The sequence below is a fragment of the Scomber scombrus genome, chromosome 16 (assembly GCF_963691925.1).
Source record: "Scomber scombrus chromosome 16, fScoSco1.1, whole genome shotgun sequence".
NCBI lineage: Eukaryota > Metazoa > Chordata > Actinopteri > Scombriformes > Scombridae > Scomber > Scomber scombrus.
This window is the reverse complement of record NC_084985.1, coordinates 1,338,964-1,362,283: the sequence shown is the minus strand read 5'-3', so window position 1 is coordinate 1,362,283 and position 23,320 is coordinate 1,338,964. Positions and strand designations below refer to the sequence as shown.

Below are 23,320 nucleotides of genomic sequence, written 5' to 3'. Positions count from 1 at the left end.
TGTATATATTTTAAATAATATTACATATATATGAAATGCGTATCACTGTGTTGTTGTCTGTTGTGAAATTATGTTAAAAATGTGACAAACAAGAGTCTAATTTTAGTGAGTTTGTTTGTGTCAAAGTCAGAGAGCCGTGTCTCTCTACAGTGAGAGGTTTTTGTACGACGGCTCAATGAGTTTGTATCACTGTGGTACACGTTCGGTGGAGGAACCAGACTGGATGTTGGAAGTAAGTCAAATGTTTCAAATATTTATCATTTAAACAGATTATTTTATTTTTTTCCTTTATATTAGACAGTTTTTTTGCGTCCACTTTCATGTCAAACTGTTTTTTATACATAATTTGCACTTAGAGACAAAGACCACTTTTGCATTTAAAACTCAGAAACTTGCTGTAAAGAAAATAAAACATTAATTTAGACGATAAATCATTAATTTAACAACTTTGACGGTAAAGTTACATTTTTAGAGCTTGTAGTTTTAGTTCAGGGTTCAAAGTCAGAGAGCCGTGTCTCTCTACAGTGAGAGGTTTTTGTACGACGGCTCAATGAGTTTGTATCACTGTGGTTCACGTTCGGTGGAGGAACCAGACTGGATGTTGGAAGTAAGTTTCTGCTCAAATGATAAATACAATATTGTAAAATAGTGTTTTGAATTAAGCTTTTGAATGCTTACAGTAGATAAATATATCATTTTTATTTCGGCACTTTTAGTTTTCATGTTGTATTTCTCCTTCTTTACCATGGAGGATAACTCAGAGCAGCTTCACTAAACTGTTCTTTACACATTCCTGTCAGACTGAAATTTAATAACTTGACATGTAGAAAAGATGCAGATTTAGATGCATTTTAAAGTGATTTTATAACAATCATTTTTTATTGTAAGATTCAATTTTTTACCATTGATTGGAATATAATGTGTTCAAATGAAGCAGAGTGATGATAACAATGGGTGTTTGAAAATGTGCCAAATTTCTGATCTCTGTATTGTTTCAAATGTAGTTTGAAGTCATTTGAACAGTTTGCTAAGTGATGTTTGAAATCAGCTGGTGGTCAGTTCATCTTCTGTGTTTGGTGATGTTTCCAGTGAGTGTTGTAATGTAATGCTTTGTTAACATTTTTGATGATTTTGATGAGAAAGTTGTGAAATGTTGTTGTTTTATTTGCAGTGTAGTTTGATATATTTCAGGTCAAACTGTACGATGATTCTTTCTGTGCTGATCTGCATGAGAGGTTTCTTAAAGGGAAGTGAAACAATGTGTGAGTGAGTGACTGGTGGAGCAGAAAAAGCATCTGACACAAACTCCTTAAAGGGGAAAATCCACTCTCACACAGTAAAGGTGTCCAAGTGTCTGGTGTTTGACAGCTGTGTGGTCCCTGTCCTCTAATGTGATTGGTGTCTCCTAGGTGATGTCCGTCCCACCCTGACGGTGCTGCCTCCCTCCAGCCAGGAGCTGCAGCAGGGGAAGGCCACGCTCACGTGTCTGGCCAACAAGGGCTTCCCCTCAGACTGGAGTCTGGCCTGGAAGGTGGACGGCAGCAGCAGCAGCAGCTGGGAGCAGAGCAGGAGCCCCGGGGTGCTGCAGCAGGACGGCCACTACAGCTGGAGCAGCACCCTGAGGCTCACTGCAGACCAGTGGAGGAAGGTGGGCTCTGTGACCTGTGAGGCCACCCAGGGCTCCCAGTCTCCACTCTCAGAGACACTGAGGAGAGACCAGTGTTCCCAGTCCTGACCTGACTCACTGGGACTCTGCTACTGGTTTAACTCTGCTACTGCTCTCACTCTGATCTCTGCAACTATATTTTTTCTCCCTCTGTCTCTTTAAATGTTGCAGTAATGATGTTTCTTGCTTTTTGATTTTAATGTTTCAAGAAAATAAAGACATGTTCATCAAATCAATGATATTTGCAGCTTTATTATTATTATAATGATCATATTAATCTCTCTTAATGATAGCAGTGTTTCCATTAAATGTACAAAAACTGATCTCTCCTCAATATAAATTGACATACCAGGCAGTCGGGTAACACATGGTGTCCTTCACATCTGTCTGCTGTTTGTCTATATACCAGTATTCTGAAATTCAAACAATAAAACACGTATTTCAGACTTGAGCTTGTTTCAGTTCATATTACAGATTTCTAAAGTGACATGAGGGTGATCTGCTTCTTCTAAATATTCAAATTCAACATCAGTTTTAACATGTTTTTATTTAATTTGTTCTGTTGTTTGTTTTGACATTCTGAGAAAAGTAAAACCTTCTGAATATATCTGAACTTGTTAAACTATTGTAGCTTTAGAAATAAAAAGCATAATATCATCAGCATACAATCACATAAAATGAATGTGATCTTTGGTTGTGACCTGTGAAATATTGACACATCAGCATACTGTTTTTAGAGGGGGCTCAAATGTTAAACACACATTCAATTTCATCTTTTTTCGAAGTCACCTAGCTCTCTCATACCTGCACGTAGAAATGTGATTCAACCTTTAAAACGGAGGAAAACTTCTGCTCTCTCCAAAACACCAAACTGTTTTTATATAACATGTAAGCTTTTCAAACTATAAGCAGTCAAACGAGGAGTGGAAATCACTTTTTCTTAAAAGTTAGAGTGTAAGCGTCAGTTAGCTTGAGTGCGAGAAGCAGTAAATAATTACCTTAATTTTTATTTTTAACTAGAGCTCACAGGCCAAACGGTAAAAAGGAGACAAATAATATTTTGTCAAAATGTAGACATAGGTGTTGGGATTCATAAAATTTGATTTTGACAGGCGGGGTCTGCACAAAATTTAAACGGGGGGGCCGAGACCGGCAGCAATACCTGTCTCGCTCCCCATTGACCCTAATGTTATCATCTTTTTTTTCAAAATAATCTCACTCTGTCTTCGCACTGAGCTTACTCCCTCATTTTAAAGAATATCTGAATAAAATAAACACTGTCAGAATCTGCCAGCTTCTGTGTCTCTCACGGTGTTTTTTGGTTTTTGGACAGGAGTTACGGTTTTTTCACAGTTTGCAATTGTTCGGGGACCTTGTCAGAAGCCAAATTCTGGGGCATTTTGAGAATCTTTTCCAAGCAGATTCTCACATCGCCGTAGCAACCGTAGGGCCTTAGCTGCCCTTAGCAACCTGTCGCTGGGCAGAAACTGAGCTACTTTGTTGCGATTGGCTAATTCCTGTCTGTCTGTTTTGCCAGTTAACTGAGCTAATTCATTTGAATGGAGAGATTAATTCATGTTTTCTGTGGACAAAATAAATAGTTTTATTGTATTGTAGTTGTATGATGTGTGGTGTATAAAATGATTCAACATTTATCAATAGAAGATGAACAAAATGTACAAAATGATAATGAGTACTATAATTCCATACAACTAAGTCAATTAAAATAAAAAATATATAATAAAAAAAATTATAAGATTTACTTAATATATATATAAGATTTACTTGTTACTTTATAACAGTGATGTTCTTGTCTGTTAAAAAAATAAGTAGACTATACTTGATTAGTTTAAATAAATATTATTGGCACACAAAATTTCTTTGGAATTTTCTAGTTGGTTCTACAATGGTGACATGGTGACAATTTTATTTACAATAATAATAATGCAAACGTGTTTTTACCATCTTAGAGACATTGCTAAAATCAGACTAATTTTAACTTTCAACTACACTTTTTCAGGATTTTATTGATTACTTCTAATCTTTTAAATCTTTGAAACTGTGACTGTAGAGAGCAGTGACCAGAGTCAATATGCTGGAACAAAGAAATATTCAAATATCAATGAAATACATTCTGAATTGATCTGACTTGTCTGATACTCGTAGGCTGCGTTCAGATTGCAGGCAAATCTGATTCAAATCTGATTCCTTCTCAAATCAGATTTTTAGGCCCGACTGTCCACACTGTTTTTAACAAGTGTCCAAATGGGATGTGGCTCTGTTCAGACTGGGCCACATTAATGACCAATCTGTAGAGAGACGTCACGGACAGTCAAATCCCATTTGAGTGTTTGGAGCTGTTCAGACTCAGACACATCTGTCCAAATGCAATTTGAAACTACCTCCCAAAGCTGGTTTTCATCTGGTTTATAAAAATCGGATTTCATGTGATTTATGACTGTTCAGACTTCATAAGAGCCATCTGGTTCCAATCTAGATTGGCTAAAAAAATGGATTTTGTCTTGCAGTGTGAACGCAGCCATATTGAGTTTTGGTTTTGTTCAGTCTGTTGGACTTAAACATTCTCCATGTGACTAAATAATGAAGCTGATATCAATATTATTCTAATGGAAAGAGTTCATTTATCTAGCAGAAAGGATATAATATGCTTTAAGAGTTCAATAGTGAGTTTCAGACAGAAAATAAGCAAAATATAGGAATTTAAAATAAACATAATGAAACAAATGTGAAAATGCTGTCTTATAAATCATGATTTAACTTTTATTATACAACCTTTTTCATAAAGATTAAACATAAACTTAAATTCTTCAGCTGTGTTTGTCTCTGACTCTGAGTGAGACTCACTCTAACACAGTGATCCTGTTCTGACACTGTATCAACTAAATAATCTTTAAAATTATACTTACTTTAAATAACTAAAAGTATAATTATAGAGTTATTGCTGTAATAAGTGATGTCTTTTATGTCAAACCTCTGTTGTTTTGGTCTGAGTGCAGCTGTTGAGTCAGATCAGTTCCTCTCCAGCTGAGGGAGGTTTTTGTACAACGTTGTATCACTGTGTGAACGGGTAGCTGCGACTCTGCTGACAGTAGTAAACTCCTGAATCTTCAGCCTGAACTCTACTGATGGTCAGAGTGAAGTCAGTGCCTGATCCACTTCCAGTAAAACGATCTGAAACTCCAGACTGACGGGTTGTAGCTTGATAAATCAGGAGTTTAGGAGCTTCTCCAGATTTCTGAAGGTACCAGTTTATATCTGATGTTGACAGTCTGTCCTGGAGCAACAGACTGAGATCCAGGAGACTGAGTCACAGTGATTTGTCCTGATGAACCTGGAAAACATGAAAAAGAGGAGAAGGCTTATTGAGACAAATCCAGCTTGGAGAAAGATGATCAACATGAAAACAGAAGAGTATCATTTCTTTAACATGGAGAATAGATGGAAGAAGGTAAATGCTGCTTGTGTCAGTGTTTCTCCATCACAGCAGAACATCATTGTGGTGAACCTGGTTGCATCCTGAAGCCAAGTTTTCAGCAGAGAGTCTCACCCTGAACAAGGAGCCCCAGGGTGCCCAGCAGTAGAGTCAGTGACATCATCATTGTGCTGGCGGCGTGTCAGTGGCTCTGAAAGGTCTGGACAGCCACTGATCAACACTGGCCTCTTAACGGCTGGGAGCAGAGAGGCAGGACAGATATCCAAACACACAGAGTCAGTCAACTGTAGCTGTCCTCAACATATCATGCTGTTTCCTCCTCACTGCTGGGACAACTCAACATTTACATCATCCTCATGTAGATTAACATAAAGCCTGAATGTGAAGTTCTCATTACACTCACTCTTGTGTTTGTTCTTCCATGTTTATCAGTCGGTGGAACTAAACTGGGATTGTTCCACAGCTATAAAAGGTGTGTGTTGTGTGTTGAGTCATTTTTCTATACTATCTGACAGCTAATATCTCAGGTTAATGAAGTTTGGATAAATCAGTACAGCAAGACATTATTAAAAAGTTGGAAAGCAAATGTGTACGTTCAATTTGTTCATGATGCTTATGCGTGTGTTGTGTACATAATTTTTTAAATGTCGAAGGCAGATGGGATTGTTGCTCGCTAATGCCCAAAGAGAAGCATCAAAGGACGGGAGTGTTAGTGCTAAAGAGGCATTGAGAAGTCTAGACAGAGTTCATCTACATAACAGAGATGTGTGAGCTCAAAAACTTTTTTTTTAACCTTTTTTCCTTTTATGCCAAAACCATTTTCAGTCTCTCTCTAACAATTTCAAACAGATCAAATCCATCAAAGAAACAACAGTTTATTTCTCCTGAAAAATACTTTTTTTCACTGTTGAACACTTAGAAGTATTTTTCAATTTTAAGGTGGATTTTTCCTTCTTCTTGTTTCAGCATCTGGAGGGCAACAGAGGAACACTGCACACCCTCCTGCTGCTGCAAACTGACAGAAAAAACACAAGAATCACTGCAACTGTTTTACACTTTATTTCTTCACAGCAGAATTTCAAGACCTCAAAATATCACACCATGAAAATGATGACAAACAAAAAACATTGTTACAGCAATAAATACAATATAACAGACTAGCAAAACTGTCAAATCATTAAATAAAATAATATAGTATAACATATAGGAAAGTTCACGTAAATAGTTTAAAATTTAAAAAGTAGTTTTTAAACAATAACAGCTTTCAACATGAAGTTACATTCCAGTGGTTTGACTTTGTAATTTTGTAAATGACCTGAGATTGAACATGCATTATAAGACTATCAGTGTTATACCTTTATATTAAAGTGCTGCCATTGATGCTGTTAACTACAGTGAACGTCTACACAGACTGCAGAGATATGTTGCTGTCTGTCACAGTGTTAAACTGATTCAGTCTTTATCCTTTAGTAGAGCTAAATTATATTTATATAGGTTGTTTGCTACACTGACTGTAAAATGGTCTGTAATCCCTAATGCTGAAGTGATAAGATAGTTAATGAGTAATTTAAGAGATTCACCATATTTTTGTTCATAACAGGCTAAATAGTGATTTACTCCAAAACATAAACTCTCTGACTGGTCCTACAGCTGATGGAGACAGATCCTCCCAGAGCAGATGCCACTGCTGCAGGCTGAATGAATGTGTTTAAGTCAATCTTTCTCTGAAACTAAGGAATCTTTGAGCAGGTGGACCCATTGCAGAGACCAAAGGCAAAAGCAGAACTAAACTAAAAGGTCTTTATTCTTGGAATTGCAGGTAAAAACAAAACTAGCTGAACAAGTCTGAATACACAGAGCAGAACCAGAACAAATGATCCAACAAAGACTTAAATACTGACTGAAATAATGGGGGAATGGGGAACAGGTGACCAGACACAGGTGCAGGCTGGGAGTGATTGGCTGGGAAAGACACTGGGAGCAGAGCAGGGCTGACGAACACGATGCAGGGCAGGTGTGCAGGGAAAGTGTGGAGGGAAAAGCTGAACAGAGTCGGACACACATACAACTCAAAGACTAAAGAATAAGAATAAAACAGCATGAAGAAAGAGAACAGACCAACTAATAAAAGGCAACCAAAGTAATAATTCAGTCTTTTCGACAAAAGAAAATAAGCCTTCTCCCTCACAGGTCCAGTCTTCACAAATAAAGTCTGAAGGCATCTGGTGGACAATAGTTACTAAGGAACATAAAGACAGCCTCTTAAGAGCAGGAGGGTCAAACAGGGAGTCCAAATCAGCCCACTGGATAACTTTGCAATCCATGAAAATTGCAGAGGAATAATTCCAATTTTTTCAATAAAACACAACTGTACAGGTTTATTTTCACTCAACTTTCACAGTCGAGGTTTCTGATCTGCCTGTGAACGTCCAACATCAGATAACTGACTTGTGATTCATATAAAACAAACACTTGAATGACTTTCTGAAACTAGCAGCTGCTCAGGATTTGACTCCTAATATTGATGCACTTGTGAAGGCTGAGAGGAGCAAGTTAAACTGTGAGGAGCCGACTTCATGTAAAATGCTGCTTCAGAGGTTTTTCCTCCCTGAACAGAAAACAATGAATACATACTGTTGTCATATTTAAACCTTTCATACATTAAACATTGTTCAAAAGGTTCAAAATAATCTGTAAGTAATTGTCAAACTCCACATAAATACAACTCATGGCTCACTCAGGTCAGTCTTTTTAAATTTACTTCAATGCAACTAAATAGTTTCCTTCAGTTTCTTTCAGGTCATCATATTAAAGTTGTGACTGTGTTTGTTCCACTGTGAGACCAAAATATTGTGATTATTATCTGTAATACAATTGATTTATTTATTCGTGTGCGTGTGTGTGTGTGTGTGTGTGTGTGTGTGTGTGTGTGTGTGTGTGTGTGTGTGTGTGTGTGTGTGTGTGTGTGTGTGTGTGTGTGTGTGTGTGTGTGTGTGTGTGTGTGTGTGTTCAGTGAACTGTATCAGTCTCTGCAGTAGCTTCCAGCTGCAGCAGTCAGTTCAGTTTCTGTTCAGTCTGACTGAGGGAGGTTTTTGTACGACGCTTTTTCACTGTGTGAACACACGCTGACTGTTGATCCAATGATGACTCTGACAGTAATAAACTGCTGCATCTTCAGCCTGAACTCCACTGATGGTCAGAGTGAAGTCAGAGTTTGATCCACTGCCTGAAAAATTATCTGGAATCCCTGATAGTCGCTCGTTGGCCCTTTTAATAAGAAGTTTAGGAGCTTCTCCATCTCTCTGTTGGTACCAGGCCAGATAATGTTTTGTGGGCGAACAGCATGTAGCAACTTGCCTATTAACTTTACAGTCAATAGAGGCAGTTTGACCGAGCTGCACTGTTTTGGCTGCTGGCTGAGTCACAACAACATTTTGTCCAACAAACCCTGAAGAGAGAGAAGAAACACTGGACATGAGATGTTGAGGTGAAACTCAGCTACACTCCAAATGACAGAAAAATGATTTTCCTCACCCTGAATGAAGCAGAGGAGAGTCCAGATGAGGACGGAGATCAAAGTCATGTTTTTGATGAGGAGGATTTCTGTGGCTTCTGTTGTCATGAAGGACAGCTGTCAGTCATCCAGTGTTCAACTCTCAGGACTATAAACTCTCCCAGAGCACTGGAGCATGGTGCTGCTGATGCAAAGTGGCTCTCTATGGAAATGCTCTGACTGATTAACAGAATCATCACATTTTCATTATTTTTTGTTGCTTGATGTAAACGATAAAGATCTATTCATGTCACTATAACATACTGCCCCCTGCTGGAAAGGATTTGTATAACATGAATTTCCATTCATAATGTTGTGTGTTTTCTCCCAGGTCCTGATCCAGTCTGATTGAGGGAGGACCGATATAGAGGGAGAGACATTTGGCTCACACTCTATTCTACTTTACATCAGCAGCAGCAGTTTGTGTTGTTTTTGTCATGTTTTATTTCTTTATGTTTGTTAGTTTTCTGTGTGTTTGGTGGGTCTGGTAGTCCATTTAGTTTCTATGATTAGATTAGAGGGGACAGCCCAGATCCTTCATCCCTTTGTGGACTGGTCTGGGTGTCTTCTCTTCTTATTGACCAGTTTTTGTTGGAAGTTGTTTGTTATTTTATTAATAAATTTGTTAAATGTTTGGTACTCTGGACTTTTTCATTATGTTTAAAGATGGAAAAGTTAAAGTTAAAGATGAAGTGAGAACATTTGAACAGAAGCAGTGAGTGTGTGCTCTTCACATGTGTCCTCTCTGTCCTGCTCTGTACTGTATTGTTCTGTATTACAGCATGTGGATGGAGGAGCAGAGACAGGAAGCTAGTAGACAGATTGTGGGATCGACTGGTGTAATGCTGTATTGATGAGTTGATGAATAATAAAAGGCTGATTTATACCTCTGTGTCTGAGAGTCTGTATTTACATCTGTTGGAGCTCTTAGGATCATAAAGTCACTAATGTGCAATTCTTTCAAACAATAATCTTCATGTAGCTGCGATTCACAAACTGTAGACGCCACAAGAGCTTTGATCAGTGTGCAGCTGCTTCCACATGTTCAGTGGTCTCACTGAATATCTGCTCTTCCACTGGATCTTTTTCTTTTCATTAATGCTGCAACAATGATATTATCCTCATCTAACAGATCCACTACTGCCAGTCCAAACTTTGTCTTCAGCAGCGTTGTTACTGCTCTGTATAACAAAGTGAATATGAGAGAAAGTGAACACAGCTAGAACAGCTAACAGGTAGAGTCTACACAGACCTGTCAATCAGCTGCTGAGCTGTGGAGACGCCTTGATACAGAAGTTTAATTCAAGATTTAAAGAATCTGATGTTATAAATGTAAAACTTCATATCACATTTCATATGATTGAAATATGATTGATGATGAAATACATGTTTTCACTTAAATTTAATTCAGTGTATCTAAATAATTTAATTCAACTTCTATCATGTTATCATCTGTGTGTGTGTGTGTGTGTGTGTGTGTGTGTGTGTGTGTGTGTGTGTGTGTGTGTGTGTGTGTGTGTGTGTGTGTGTGTGTGTGTGTGTGTGTGTGTGTGTGTTCAGTGAACTGTATCAGTCTCTGCAGTAGCTTCCAGCTGCAGCAGTCAGTTCAGTTTCTGTTCAGTCTGACTGAGGGAGGTTTTTGTACGACGCTTTTTCACTGTGTGAACACACGTTGACTGTTGATATAATGATAACTCTGACAGTAATAAACTGCTGCATCTTCAGCCTGAACTCCACTGATGGTCAGAGTGAAATCAGTGTTTGATCCACTGCCTGAAAAACGACCTGGAATCCCTGATGCTCGAGTGGTAGCCTGGTAAATTAGGAGTTTCGGAATTTCTCCATCTCTCTGTTGGTACCAGGCTAAGTAGATCCCACTATCAACATCCTGACTGGTCCTACAGCTGATGGTTGCAGATCGTCCCAGTTCAGATCTCACTGCTGCAGACTGAGTCACTGTGATCTGGCCTCTGGACTCTGAGGATACAGAGACAAAAACATAAAGCAGCATCATGGTTTTGTGGGCTTCATTTCAGAGGGACGGATGTTCATAGAGGAGAGGAGTTTGATTCTCTGGACTTTACCTGTGAAGCAGCAGCAGAGGAGAGTCCAGATGAGGACGGAGATCAAAGTCATGTTTTTGATGAGGAGGATTTCTGTGGCTTCTGTTGTCATGAAGGACAGCTGTCAGTCATCCAGTGTTCAACTCTCAGGACTATAAACTCTCCCAGAGCACTGGAGCATGGTGCTGCTGATGCAAAGTGGCTCTCTATGGAAATGCTCTGACTGACTCCAACAGGGACTTGGATTACTCTGATGATGCTGTTTAATCAATGGATCAATCAACTTATCAGAGTATTGATTCATAATGTGTCAATGATCATTTTAAGGTGGTTTGGGATTCATGTGTATTGACAGCAGAATGTAATTTGTTGTATTTAAATGTATTACCACAAACACTTATTATGAATTCAATAAAAATGAACATATGTTAAATAAAATTACATATATATGAAATGCGTATCACTGTGTTGTTGTTAGTTGTGAAATTACGTTAAAAATGTGACAAACAAGAGTCTAATTTTAGTGAGTTTGTTTGTGTCAAAGTCAGAGAGCCGTGTCTCTCTACAGTGAGAGGTTTTTGTACGACGGCTCAATGAGTTTGTATCACTGTGGTACACGTTCGGTGGAGGAACCAGACTGGATGTTGGAAGTAAGTTTCTGCTCAAATGATAAATACAATATTGTAAAATAGTGTTTTGAATTAAGCTTTTGAATGCTTACAGTAGATAAAAACATCATTTTTATTTCGGCACTTTTAGTATTCATGTTGTATTTCTCCTTCTTTACCATGGAGGATAACTCAGAGCAGCTTCACTAAACTGTTCTTTACACATTCCTGTCAGACTGAAATTTAATAACTTGACATGTAGAAAAGATGAAGATTTAGATGCATTTTAAAGTGATTTTTTAATAATAATTTTTAATTTTTCGATTCAGTTTTTTACCATTGATCGGAATATAATGTGTTCAAATGAAATGAAGAAGAGTGATGATAACAATGGGTGTTTGAAAATGTGCCAAATTTCTGATCTCTGTATTGTTTCAAATGTAGTTTGAAGTCATTTGAACAGTTTGCTAAGTGATGTTTGAAATCAGCTGGTGGTCAGTTCATCTTCTGTGTTTGGTGATGTTTCCAGTGAGTGTTGTAATGTAATGCTTTGTTAACATTTTTGATGAGAAAGTTGTGAAATCTTGTTGTTTTATTTGCAGTGTAGTTTGATATATTTCAGGTCAAACTGTACGATGATTCTTTCTGTGCTGATCTGCATGAGAGGTTTCTTAAAGGGAAGTGAAACAATGTGTGAGTGAGTGACTGGTGGAGCAGAAAAAGCATCTGACACAAACTCCTTAAAGGGGAAAATCCACTCTCACACAGTAAAGGTGTCCAAGTGTCTGGTGTTTGACAGCTGTGTGTTCCCTGTCCTCTAATGTGATTGGTGTCTCCTAGGTGATATCCGTCCCACCCTGACGGTGCTGCCCCCCTCCGGCCAGGAGCTGCAGCAGGGGAAGGCCACGCTCACGTGTCAGGCCAACAAGGGCTTCCCCTCAGACTGGAGTCTGGCCTGGAAGGTGGACGGCAGCAGCAGCAGCAGCAGCAGCAGCTGGGAGCAGAGCAGGAGCCTCAGGGTGCTGCAGCAGGACGGCCACTACAGCTGGAGCAGCACCCTGAGGCTCACTGCAGACCAGTGGAGGAAGGTGGGCTCTGTGACCTGTGAGGCCACCCAGGGCTCCCAGACTCCACTCTCAGAGACACTGAGGAGAGACCAGTGTTCCCAGTCCTGACCTGACTCACTGGGACTCTGCTACTGGTTTTACTCTGCTACTGCTCTCACTCTGATCTCTGCAACTCTGTTTTTTTCTCCCTCTGTCTCTTTAAATGTGGCAGTAATGATGTTTCTTGCTTTTTTATTTTAATATTTCAAGAAAAATAAAGACGTGTTCATCAAATCAATGATATTTGCAGCTTGATTATTATTATAATGATCATATTAATCTCTCTTAATGATAGCAGTGTTTCCAGACGTTTATCCGCCCAAAAGCTCTCAGATGTTGATGACAGATGTTGAGGAAATAACTTTCTGGAGAGATCTCTCAAAATACTCAAAAATTTTAAAAAACAGGCTGACTGCAAAACTTAATGACGTGTTTACTTTAAAGGCCTTTTCTCTGTACGTTTGCTGATAAAAATTACAAGATTACAGAAACTTAAGAAAACTAAGATAAAGAATAACTAAAGATTAAGAGAATAAGATAAGGTGACAAAAGCAAGAATGTGTGAGGTGAAGGAAAGAAACGATGGACAGAGCAAAACCTGAAACAAAGCAAAGCCGGCTTCGGTGCAGCTGATTTTTCTCCTGGGGAGGGCTCGTGTGTCAGCCAATCAGATTCATCACAAGCTATCTTTGAGGATCTAATTTTCAACTTTTCATCATCATCATTCATTCAGTATTTAATCCTGATTATAAAATGCATACTATAACATATTAACAGGAACACAGGATGCATCATTCTGGCATTAATATGACATCAGCTTGATTCATTAAAACCTGAAAAGGATTAATATGATCAACACATTGTTGATCTACTTATTCCATGATAGATAATTGATTATCACCATAATGTAAACATAACATCTGTGTAACATTTTCTCACATTAAGTAACATTCTCATACCAACATTTGTGTTTATGAAAGCAGAAAGTATAATGACAGTTCTTCAAATACCCATTTATCTGTGATCTCTGTAATAGCTGTTACAATGGACGTTTCTTTAGGTAATAGATACTGATATAAGTAATTGGTATTGTTTAAACCATATTATTGACCAAGGGGTTTTTCTACAAGTTTTAACACTAATTCTCACTTTCATGGTCTGTGTGGTTTCAGGAGACAAAGAGGGGGAAGTCAGGAATGTGTCTTTTAATTTATGACGGTGGTCTGTGTGACTCTAATCTGATGGTAGAAAGAAGTCTCTCCGATAAGTTATGACGTCCGAAGGAGACTAAAATCTGTCTTACAATACTTTGATGTAGTTCTTGTCACTTTGGGTTGCTCCAAGGAATGTTAATGGATCTTTGTTTGTCCAAAAGAGAGATGATGTCAGTCTCTATATCAAACCTGGTCTAATTTACTCATCTGAGGGTCAAAGGTGACTCTGACCAGATGATGTTCTGAGCCGTACTGATGCTGTGTCCGCTACACTGTATTAGATTAAACAATACATTTAATGGACTTTTAATTTCCTGAAGAGTTGTAAAATGTAATGTTTTGTTACTGTGAAATGAATAAATGAAATGATCAGTTATTAAGAGCTGAAAGTCTTTGGTATTGTTCGCCTCTGATGTTGAGCACGTTCAATCTTTCAATGCTGAACAAACTGTGTTCATGTTAATTTCCTACAATTGCTCTTTTATTAATAATGTGTTATATAGTCAAATATTTTAAAAACTAAGAAGCAAAGAATCAAATGTTAAAATGCTGTCTTATAAATCATGATTTAACTTTTATTACACTACCTTTATCATGAAGATTAAACATTAAATTCTTCAGCTGTGTTTGATTCTGACTCTGAGTGAGACTCACTCTAACACAGTGATCCTGTTCTGACACTGTATCAACTAAATAATCTTGAAAATGAAACTTACTTTAAATAACTAAAAGTATAATTATAGAGTTATTGCTGTAATAAGTGATGTCTTTTATGTCAAACCTCTGTTGTTTTGGTCTGAGTGCAGCTGTTGAGGCAGATCAGTTCCTCTCCAGCTGAGGGAGGTTTTTGTACGACGTTGTATCACTGTGTGAACTTGCTGTAACCCTGCTGACAGTAGTAAACTCCTGAATCTTCAGCCTGAACTCCACTGATGGTCAGAGTGAAGTCAGTGCCGTATCCACTTCCACTAAAACGATTTGAAAATCCAGACTGACGGGTTGTAGCTGCATAAATCAGGAATTTTGGAGCTTCTCCAGATTTCTGAAGGTACCAGTGGAGGCTGTTATAAACATATGAACTGGTTTTACATCTGATGTTGACAGTCTGTCCTGGAGCAGCAGAGTGAGATCCAGGAGACTGAGTCAGGATGATTTGTCCTGATGAACCTGGAAAACATGAAAAAGAGGAGAAGGCTTATTGAGACAAATCCAGCTTGGAGAAAGATGATCAACATGAAAACAGAAGAGTATCATTTCTTTAACATGGAGAATAGATGGAAGAAGGTAAATGCTGCTTGTTTCAGTGTTTCTCCATCACAGCAGAACATCATTGTGGTGAACCTGGTTGCATCCTGAAGCCAAGTTTTCAGCAGAGAGTCTCACCCTGAACAAGGAGCCCCAGGGTGCCCAGCAGTAGAGTCAGTGACATCATCATTGTGCTGGCGGCGTGTCAGTGGCTCTGAAAGGTCTGGACAGCCACTGATCAACACTGGCCTCTTAACGGCTGGGAGCAGAGAGGCAGGACAGATATGCAAACACACAGAGTCAGTCAACTGTAGCTGTCCTCAACATATCATGCTGTTTCCTCCTCACTGCTGGGACAACTCAACATTTACATCATCCTCATGTAGATTAACATAAAGCCCGAATGTGAAGTACTCATTACACTCACTCTTGTGTTTGGTCTTCCATGTTTATCAGTTGGCTGAACTAAACTGGGATTGTTCCACAGCTATAAAAGGTGTGTGTTGTGTGTTGAGTCATTTTTCTAAACTATCTGACAGCTAATATCTCAGGTTAATGAAGTTTGGGTGAATCAGTACAGCAAGACATTATTAAAAAATTGGAAAGCAAATATGTACTTTCAATTTGTTCATGATGCTTATGCGTGTGTTGTGTACATAATTTCTTAAATGTCGAAGGCAGAAAGGGAGATGGGATTGTTGCTCGCTAATGCCCAAAGAGAAGCATCAAAGGACGGGAGTGTTAGTGCTAAAGAGGCATTGAGAAGTCTAGACAGAGTTTATCTACATAACAGAGATGTGTGTGCTAAAATACTTGTTTTAAAAACTTTTTTCACTTTTAAGCCAAAACTATTTTCAGTCTCTCCCTAACAATTTCAAACAGAAGGACATGTTAACTGCTTTCACATTAAAAATACATTCATATAAAAGTCAGGATTAATCAAAGTGGTATCTGATTAATAATGATCAGTTTAACTTCTGTGAGCTCTGTCAGTTGGGTTGTAAGTATTTCAATTCATGATCAAAATGTTTTGTGTTTTTTGCTGATTATTTATTAAACTTGAGGTTTGCAGCAGTGAAAATGATCAAATCCATCAAATAAACAACAGTTTATTATTCTTGAAAACTTTAAATATTTTTCTTCATCGTTGAACACTTGAAAGTATTTTTCAATTTTAAGGTGGATTTTTCCTTCTTCTTGTTTCAGCATCTGGAGGGCAACAGAGGAACACTGCACACCCTCCTGCTGCTGCAAACTAACAGAAAAAACACAAGAATCACTTCAACTGAAACAAAACTAGCTGAACAAGACTGAATACACAGAGCAGAACCAGAACAAATGATCCAACAAAGACTTAAATACTGACTGAAATTATGGGGGAATGGGGAACAGGTGACTAGACACAGGTGCAGGCTGGGAGTGATTGGCTGGGAAAGACACTGGGAGCAGAGCAGGGCTGATGAACATGATGCAGGGCAGGTGTGCAGGGAAAGTGTGGAGGGAAAAGCTGAACAGAGTCGGACACACATACAACTCAAAGATTAAAGAATAGGAATAAAACATCACGAAGAAAGAGAACAGACCAATTAATAAAAGGCAACCAAAGTAATAAATCAGTCTTTCGAAAAAGAAATTAAGCCTTCTCCCTCACAGGTCCAGTCTTCACAAATAAAGTCTGAAGGCATCTGGTGGACAATAGTTACTAAGGAACATAAAGACAGACTCTTAAGAGCAGGAGGGTCAAACAGGGAGTCCAAATCAGCCCAAAGGATAACTTTGCAAACCATGAAAATTGCAGAGGAATAATTCCAATTTTTCAATAAAACACAACTGTACAGGTTTATTTTCGCTCAACTTTCACAGTCGAGGTTTCTGATCTGCCTGTGAACGTCCAACATCAGATAACTGACTTGTGATTCATATAAAACAAACACTTGAATGACTTTCTGAAACTGGCAGCTGCTCAGGATTTGACTCCTAATATTGATGCACTTGTGAAGGCTGAGAGGAGCAAGTTAAACTTTGAGGAGCCTACTTCATGTAAAATGCTGCTTCAGAGGTTTTTCCTCCCTGAACAGAAAACAATGAATACTTACTGTTGTCCAATTTAAACCTTTCATACATTAAACATTGTGCAAAATAATCTGTAAGAGACACAATCATGGCTGGATTTTCCATATGGGCAATCTGGTTTTGTTCGTTTTTGTTTGTTTTGGGGTTTCTTGTTTCTTCACAGAAATACAACTCATGGCTCACTCAGGTCAGTCTTTTTAAATTTACTTCAATGCAACTAAATAGTTTCCTTCAGTTTCTTTCAGGTCATCGGAACAAAGTTGTGACTGTGTTTGATCCACTGTGAGACCAAAATATTGTGATTATTATCTGTAATATAATTTATTTATTTATTCTGATTATAGATTCATATTTGTTATCACATGTATATAGTGTTCTAAGTCTATATTATAAGTGTGTGTGTGTGTGTGTGTGTGTGTGTGTGTGTATGTGTGTATGTGTGTGTATGTGTATGTGTATGTGTATGTGTATGTGTATGTGTATGTGTGTGTATGTGTGTGTGTGTGTGTGTGTGTGTGTGTGTGTTCAGTGAACTGTATCAGTCTCTGCAGTAGCTTCCAGCTGCAGCAGTCAGTTCAGTTTCGGTTCAGTCTGACTGAGGGAGGTTTTTGTACGACGCTTTTTCACTGTGTGAACACACGCTGACTGTTGATTTCATGATAACTCTGACAGTAATAAACTGCTGCATCTTCAGCCTGAACTCCACTGATGGTCAGAGTGAAATCAGAGTTTGATCCACTGCCTGAAAAACGATCTGGAATCCCTGAGATTCTCTCATTAGTGTAGCGAATGAGGGGTTTAGGAGCATCTCCAACTCTCTGTTGGTACCAGGCTAAACGGTACCTAGTTTCAATTCTCTGACTGGTCTTACAGTTGATGGTTGCAGATCCTCCCAGTTCAGATCTCACTGCTGCAGACTGAGTCACTGTGATCTGGCCTCTGGACTCTGAGGATACAGAGACAAAAACAAAGTAGCATCATGGTTTTGTGGGCTTCATTTCAGAGGGACGGATGTTCATAGAGGAGAGGAGTTTGATTCTCTGGACTTTACCTGTGAAGCAGCAGCAGAGGAGAGTCCAGATGAGGACGGAGATCAAAGTCATGTTTTTGATGAGGAGGATTTCTGTGGCTTCTGTTGTCATGAAGGACAGCTGTCAGTCATCCAGTGTTCAACTCTCAGGACTATAAACTCTCCCAGAGCACTGGAGCATGGTGCTGCTGATGCAAAGTGGCTCTCTATGGAAATGCTCTGACTGATTAACAGAATCATCACATTGTCAAGTGTTATTTTTTCAGTGGGCGGGTCTGACGCTCTGCTGCTGTATGATGATTGGAGGAAATGTTTGGAGGGCTCAAAGCCCTTGATAGACAGCTTTGGGAAGGCTGACTCTTCTGAGTGTAGTTTTGCCAATGTGGCTTGACTTTCTCGCTAAATCTGGCGACTTTCCAACTCTTCTTCAGGCTAGTGGCTAGTTTTGAAAATCTTTTTTCAGGTGTGTGTTGCTGTGGTTCTGTTGCATAGATGAAGTATACAACGGCCTCAATTAAACACTACTTTTATTTGTAACTGCCTTGCTTCAATATGACAAGTTTTATGATGAAGACGTAAAGTGAGCTTCTCCTGTTTAAAACAACAGCAGCCGCCACTGATTTGATCCCATTTTTTTCCAAGTTGACGCAGAATTAGAGATACTGCTGATATTAAAATGTCATATGACCTGATATTGTGAATACTGTAATTAAATGGAAATAAAGAGCAGAGGAAACCAGGCTTTATTTTGCAGTAGAGCTTGGAAAATAAAGCTCATCCAATGCTGCTCCCTTCTGTTAGCTATGGAGGACCATCCCACTTTTGATCAGAAGTGATGGTGAGTGAGGAATTGATCAGCTGTGATGAAGCACAGTGCTCTGTGATACACGGAGTCAAGAGGCTTTAAGGTGGAGGGAGAAGCTGCATATAAACAATATCACCATAATCAAGTGTGGACAGAATTGTAAATACACTTGATTCTCCACAACAATCTATTTTTCACTTTGCTTGATATTTGTTCCATGTAGATATTAAAAGTTTGTTTGGTGTTTGATTTTTGACATTAATGCTGCAACAATGATATTATCCTCATCAACAGATCCACTACTGCCAAACTAAACTTTCTCTTCAGCAGCGTTGTTACTGCTCTGAAGTGTATTTCAAGCTTTAAGGAACCTGATATTGCATCACTTCATATCACAATGTTCTTTAATAAAGGAACAAATACATGTTTTACCTTTTTTTTCATTGAATTCAATGTTACTAAACAGTTTCCTTCAGTTTGTTTCAGGTCATCAGTACAAAGTTGTGTTTGTTCCACTGTGAGAACAAAGATATTGTGATTATTATCAACTATCGATTCATATTTATTACTACAGATTTAATAGTTTAAAGGTGTAATCTGAAAGTTCAGTGTGTGTGTGTGTGTGTGTGTGTGTGTGTGTGTGTGTGTGTGTGTGTGTGTGTGTGTGTGTGTGTGTGTGTGTGTGTGTGTGTGTGTGTGTGTGTGTGTGTGTGTGTGTGTGTGTGTGTGTTCAGTGAACTGTATCAGTCTCTGCAGTAGCTTCCAGCTGCAGCAGTCAGTTCAGTTTCGGTTCAGTCTGACTGAGGGAGGTTTTTGTACGACGCTTTTTCACTGTGTGAACACACGCTGACTGTTAGGATTGTGATAACTCTGACAGTAATAAACTGCTGCATCTTCAGCCTGAACTCCACTGATGGTCAGAGTGAAGTCAGAGTTTCTTCCGCTGCCTGAAAAACGACCTGGAATCCTTGATAGTCGCTCGTCAGCTGCCTTAATTAATAATTTAGGAGCTTCTCCATCTCTCTGTTGGTACCAGGCTAAAAACCACCCATTAACTACACTCTGACTGGTCCTACAGTTGATGGTTGTAGATCCTCCCAGTTCAGATCTCACTGCTGCAGGCTGAGTCACTGTGATCTGGCCTCTGGACTCTGAGGATACAGAGACAAAAACATAAAGCAGCATCATGGTTTTGTGGACTTCATTTCAGAGGGACGGATGTTCATAGAGGAGAGGAGTTTGATTCTCTGGACTTTACCTGTGAAGCAGCAGCAGAGGAGAGTCCAGATGAGGACGGAGATCAAAGTCATGTTTTTGATGAGGAGGATTTCTGTGGCTTCTGTTGTCATGAAGGACAGCTGTCAGTCATCCAGTGTTCAACTCTCAGGACTATAAACTCTCCCAGAGCACTGGAGCATGGTGCTGCTGATGCAAAGTGGCTCTCTATGGAAATGCTCTGACTGACTCCAACAGGGACTTGGATTACTCTGATGATGCTGTTTAATCAATGGATCAATCAACTTATCAGAGTATTGATTCATAATGTGTCAGTGATCATTTTATGTAGATTTGGTTTGATGACAGCAGACAAATTTTCTGTCAGTACATCTTCTCTCTGATTTCATTTAATATTTAAAGGATCAATTTTACTTTTAGACAAATTTAACAATATATATGTAAACATGTGATTAACTGCTTAAATTGTGGCACTTTTTAATTGGATATCATATAAAATAAATAGTTATTTTTTAAAGTAGGAACTGTTTTTGTAGAGTTTGTTTGTGTCAAAGTCAGAGAGCCGTGTCTCTCTACAGTGAGAGGTTTTTGTACGACGGCTCAATGAGTTTGTATCACTGTGGTACACGTTCGGTGGAGGAACCAGACTGGAAGTTAACTGTAAGTACATTTAACTTGTAAATAATCTCATATTCATCATTTATTATGTTTTCAGTCAATAAATTCAGGCTTTACTTCAATATTTTGGATTGTAGTTTTATAAATGTAATATTTCTGCAGTGATCACTACAGGCTTCACTGTGATACAGATAAAAATACATCATATGAAAAAACTCTTTAGTTACACAGAAATTATAATTTAGACAGTTTCTACATTCTTATTATTTATATTGTTCTTTTAAAGTACAGCTGCTTATTGAAGACAATAACTTGACTCATCATTGTGTCCTTATTATCTGGAAACATTTCATGTGTTTTACTCAGTCTTCCTCTCAGATTCATGAATTTAATGATAATTATTATTCTCACTATAGACAATGAATACCATAATATCTCTTGAGGTCATTTAAACACATGCTTATTTAGAAAGATTCATTTCATCCAGCACTTAAAATATGTGTCAGTAGTGCAGTCTGTCTGTGTTGATGGTTCAGTATTGATAAATGTGTAAATGAGGAGAAAAAACTCATTTAAAACTCACACATGCTCAAGTAAAAGTGTTTAATTCTTTCTGTAATACATAACATTAAATGGTTTAACACTGATGTTTAAGTGTGTTACTGAAACTAAAGTAGGAGTTTTCAGTTTGAAACTTTTTATCTTTAGTACTGAAACCTGTCTGTTGCCATGGTTCATCAGTGATGCCTGTCTGTTGCCATGGTTACTGAGCTCAGAGAGGGAAGTGAAACACCGAAGACCAGTTTGATCCAATCTGAGAAAGAGCAACAGAACCAGCAGCCTCCTCTGCTGCAACCAACAGGGTGGAGTTTATTTTCTCTTTGTATGAACTTTCTTCATGTTGTCTCTCTGTCTCCTCCTCCAGTGGGTCGAGTTGCCCCCACCCTGACGGTGCTGCCCCCCTCCAGCCAGGAGCTGCAGCAGGGGAAGGCCACGCTCACGTGTCTGGCCAACAAGGGCTTCCCCTCAGACTGGAGTCTGGCCTGGAAGGTGGACGGCAGCAGCAGCAGCAGCTGGGAGCAGAGCAGGAGCCCCGGGGTGCTGCAGCAGGACGGCCACTACAGCTGGAGCAGCACCCTGAGGCTCACTGCAGACCAGTGGAGGAAGGTGGGCTCTGTGACCTGTGAGGCCACCCAGGGCTCCCAGACTCCACTCTCAGAGACACTGAGGAGAGACCAGTGTTCCCAGTCTTGACCTGACTCACTGGGACTCTGCTACTGGTTTTACTCTGCTACTGCTCTCACTCTGATCTCTGAAACTCTGTCTTTAACTCTCTCTGTCTCTTTAAATGTTGCAGTAATGATGTTTCTTGCTTTTTGATTTCAATGTTTCAAGAAAATAAAGACGTGTTCATCAAATCAATGATATTTGCACCTTTATTATTATTATAATTATCATATTAATCTCTCTTAATGATGGCAGTGTTTCCATTAAATGTACAAAAACTGATCTCTCCTCAATATGAATGGACATACCAGGCAGTCGGGTAACACATGGTGTCCTTCCCATCTGTCTGCTGTTTGTCTATATACCAGTATGCTGAAAATTAAACAATAAAACACATCTGTCAGAGTTGAGCGTGTTTCAGTTCATATTACAGATTTCTAAAGTGACATGAGGGTGATCTGCTTCTTCTAAATATTCAAATTCTAAATCAGCTTTAACATGTTTTTTTATTTAATTTGTTGTTTTGACATTCTGAGAAAAGTAAAACCTTCTGAATATATCTGAACTTGTTAAACTGTTGTAGCTTTAGAAATAAATAGCATAATATCATCAACATACAATCACATAAAATGAATGTGATCTTTGGTTGTGACCTGTGAAATATTGACACATCAGCATACTGTTTTTAGAGGGGGCTCAAATGTTTAACACATTAAATTTCACCTTTTTTCAAAGTCACCTAGCTCTCTCATACCGGCACGTAGAAATGTGATAACTTTTGCTCTCTCCAAAACACCACGCTGTTTTTACATAACATGTAAACTTTTCAAACTATAAGCAGTCAAACAAGGAGTGGAAATCACTTTTTCTTCAAAGTTAGAGTGGAAGCGTCAGTTAGCTTGAGTGCGAGAACCAGTAAAAAATAACCTTCATTTTTATATTTAACTCGAGCTCACGGCCAAACCATAAAAAGGAGACAAATAATTTTTTGTCAAAATGTAGACATAGGTGTTGGGATTCATAAAATGTGATGTTGACAGGCGAGTTCTGCACAAAATTTAAACGGGGGGGCCGAAACCGGCAGCAATACCTGTCTCGCTCCCCATTGACCCTATGTAATCGTCTTTTTTTCTCAAAATAATCTCACTCTGTCTTCGCACTGAGCTTACTCGCTCATTTTGAAGAATATCTAAATAAAATAAACACTGACAAAATCTGCCGGCTTCTGTGTCTCTCACTGTGTTTTCGGTTTTTGGACAGGAGTTACGGTTTTCTCACAGTTTGCAATTGTTCGGGACCTTGTCAGTAGCCAAATTCTGTGGAATTTTGAGAATTTTTTCCAAGCAGACTCTCACATCGCCGTAGCAACCGTAGGGCCTTAGCTGCCCTTAGCAACCTGTCGCTGGGCAGAAACTGAGCTAC

The 23,320-nt window shown here is 38.8% G+C and overlaps 1 pseudogene and 7 gene segments (V, D, J or C); 3 read left to right on the top strand and 5 right to left on the bottom strand.

Annotated features, from left to right (window-relative positions):
- Positions 1-192: 192 nt before the first annotated feature.
- On the top strand, positions 193-1,785 carry LOC133996299 (Ig kappa-b4 chain C region-like; the record flags this gene model as incomplete). The annotated part of the segment is given in 2 exon segments: positions 193-232; positions 1,410-1,785. Coding segments are annotated over 2 exon segments (366 nt in total), but the record flags the coding sequence as incomplete, so codon positions are not given.
- Positions 1,786-4,739: 2,954 nt separating this feature from the next.
- LOC133996772 (uncharacterized) lies at positions 4,740-8,743 on the bottom strand (annotated as a pseudogene).
- A 1,584-nt stretch (positions 8,744-10,327) lies between these two features.
- LOC133996771 (immunoglobulin kappa variable 3-15-like) lies at positions 10,328-10,846 on the bottom strand. The segment is given in 2 exon segments: positions 10,328-10,650; positions 10,758-10,846. Coding segments are annotated over 2 exon segments (375 nt in total).
- A 509-nt stretch (positions 10,847-11,355) lies between these two features.
- On the top strand, positions 11,356-12,682 carry LOC133996301 (Ig kappa-b4 chain C region-like; the record flags this gene model as incomplete). The annotated part of the segment is given in 2 exon segments: positions 11,356-11,386; positions 12,185-12,682. Coding segments are annotated over 2 exon segments (366 nt in total), but the record flags the coding sequence as incomplete, so codon positions are not given.
- A 1,844-nt stretch (positions 12,683-14,526) lies between these two features.
- On the bottom strand, positions 14,527-15,099 carry LOC133996770 (immunoglobulin kappa variable 1-39-like). The segment is given in 2 exon segments: positions 14,527-14,831; positions 15,048-15,099. Coding segments are annotated over 2 exon segments (357 nt in total).
- Positions 15,100-17,605: 2,506 nt separating this feature from the next.
- Positions 17,606-18,122, bottom strand: LOC133996768 (immunoglobulin kappa variable 4-1-like). The segment is given in 2 exon segments: positions 17,606-17,928; positions 18,034-18,122. Coding segments are annotated over 2 exon segments (375 nt in total).
- Positions 18,123-19,583: 1,461 nt separating this feature from the next.
- Positions 19,584-20,164, bottom strand: LOC133996264 (Ig kappa chain V region 3381-like). The segment is given in 2 exon segments: positions 19,584-19,968; positions 20,076-20,164. Coding segments are annotated over 2 exon segments (375 nt in total).
- Positions 20,165-20,679: 515 nt separating this feature from the next.
- Positions 20,680-21,925, top strand: LOC133996303 (Ig kappa-b4 chain C region-like; the record flags this gene model as incomplete). The annotated part of the segment is given in 2 exon segments: positions 20,680-20,713; positions 21,597-21,925. Coding segments are annotated over 2 exon segments (363 nt in total), but the record flags the coding sequence as incomplete, so codon positions are not given.
- Between the last annotated feature and the right edge of the window lie 1,395 nt (positions 21,926-23,320).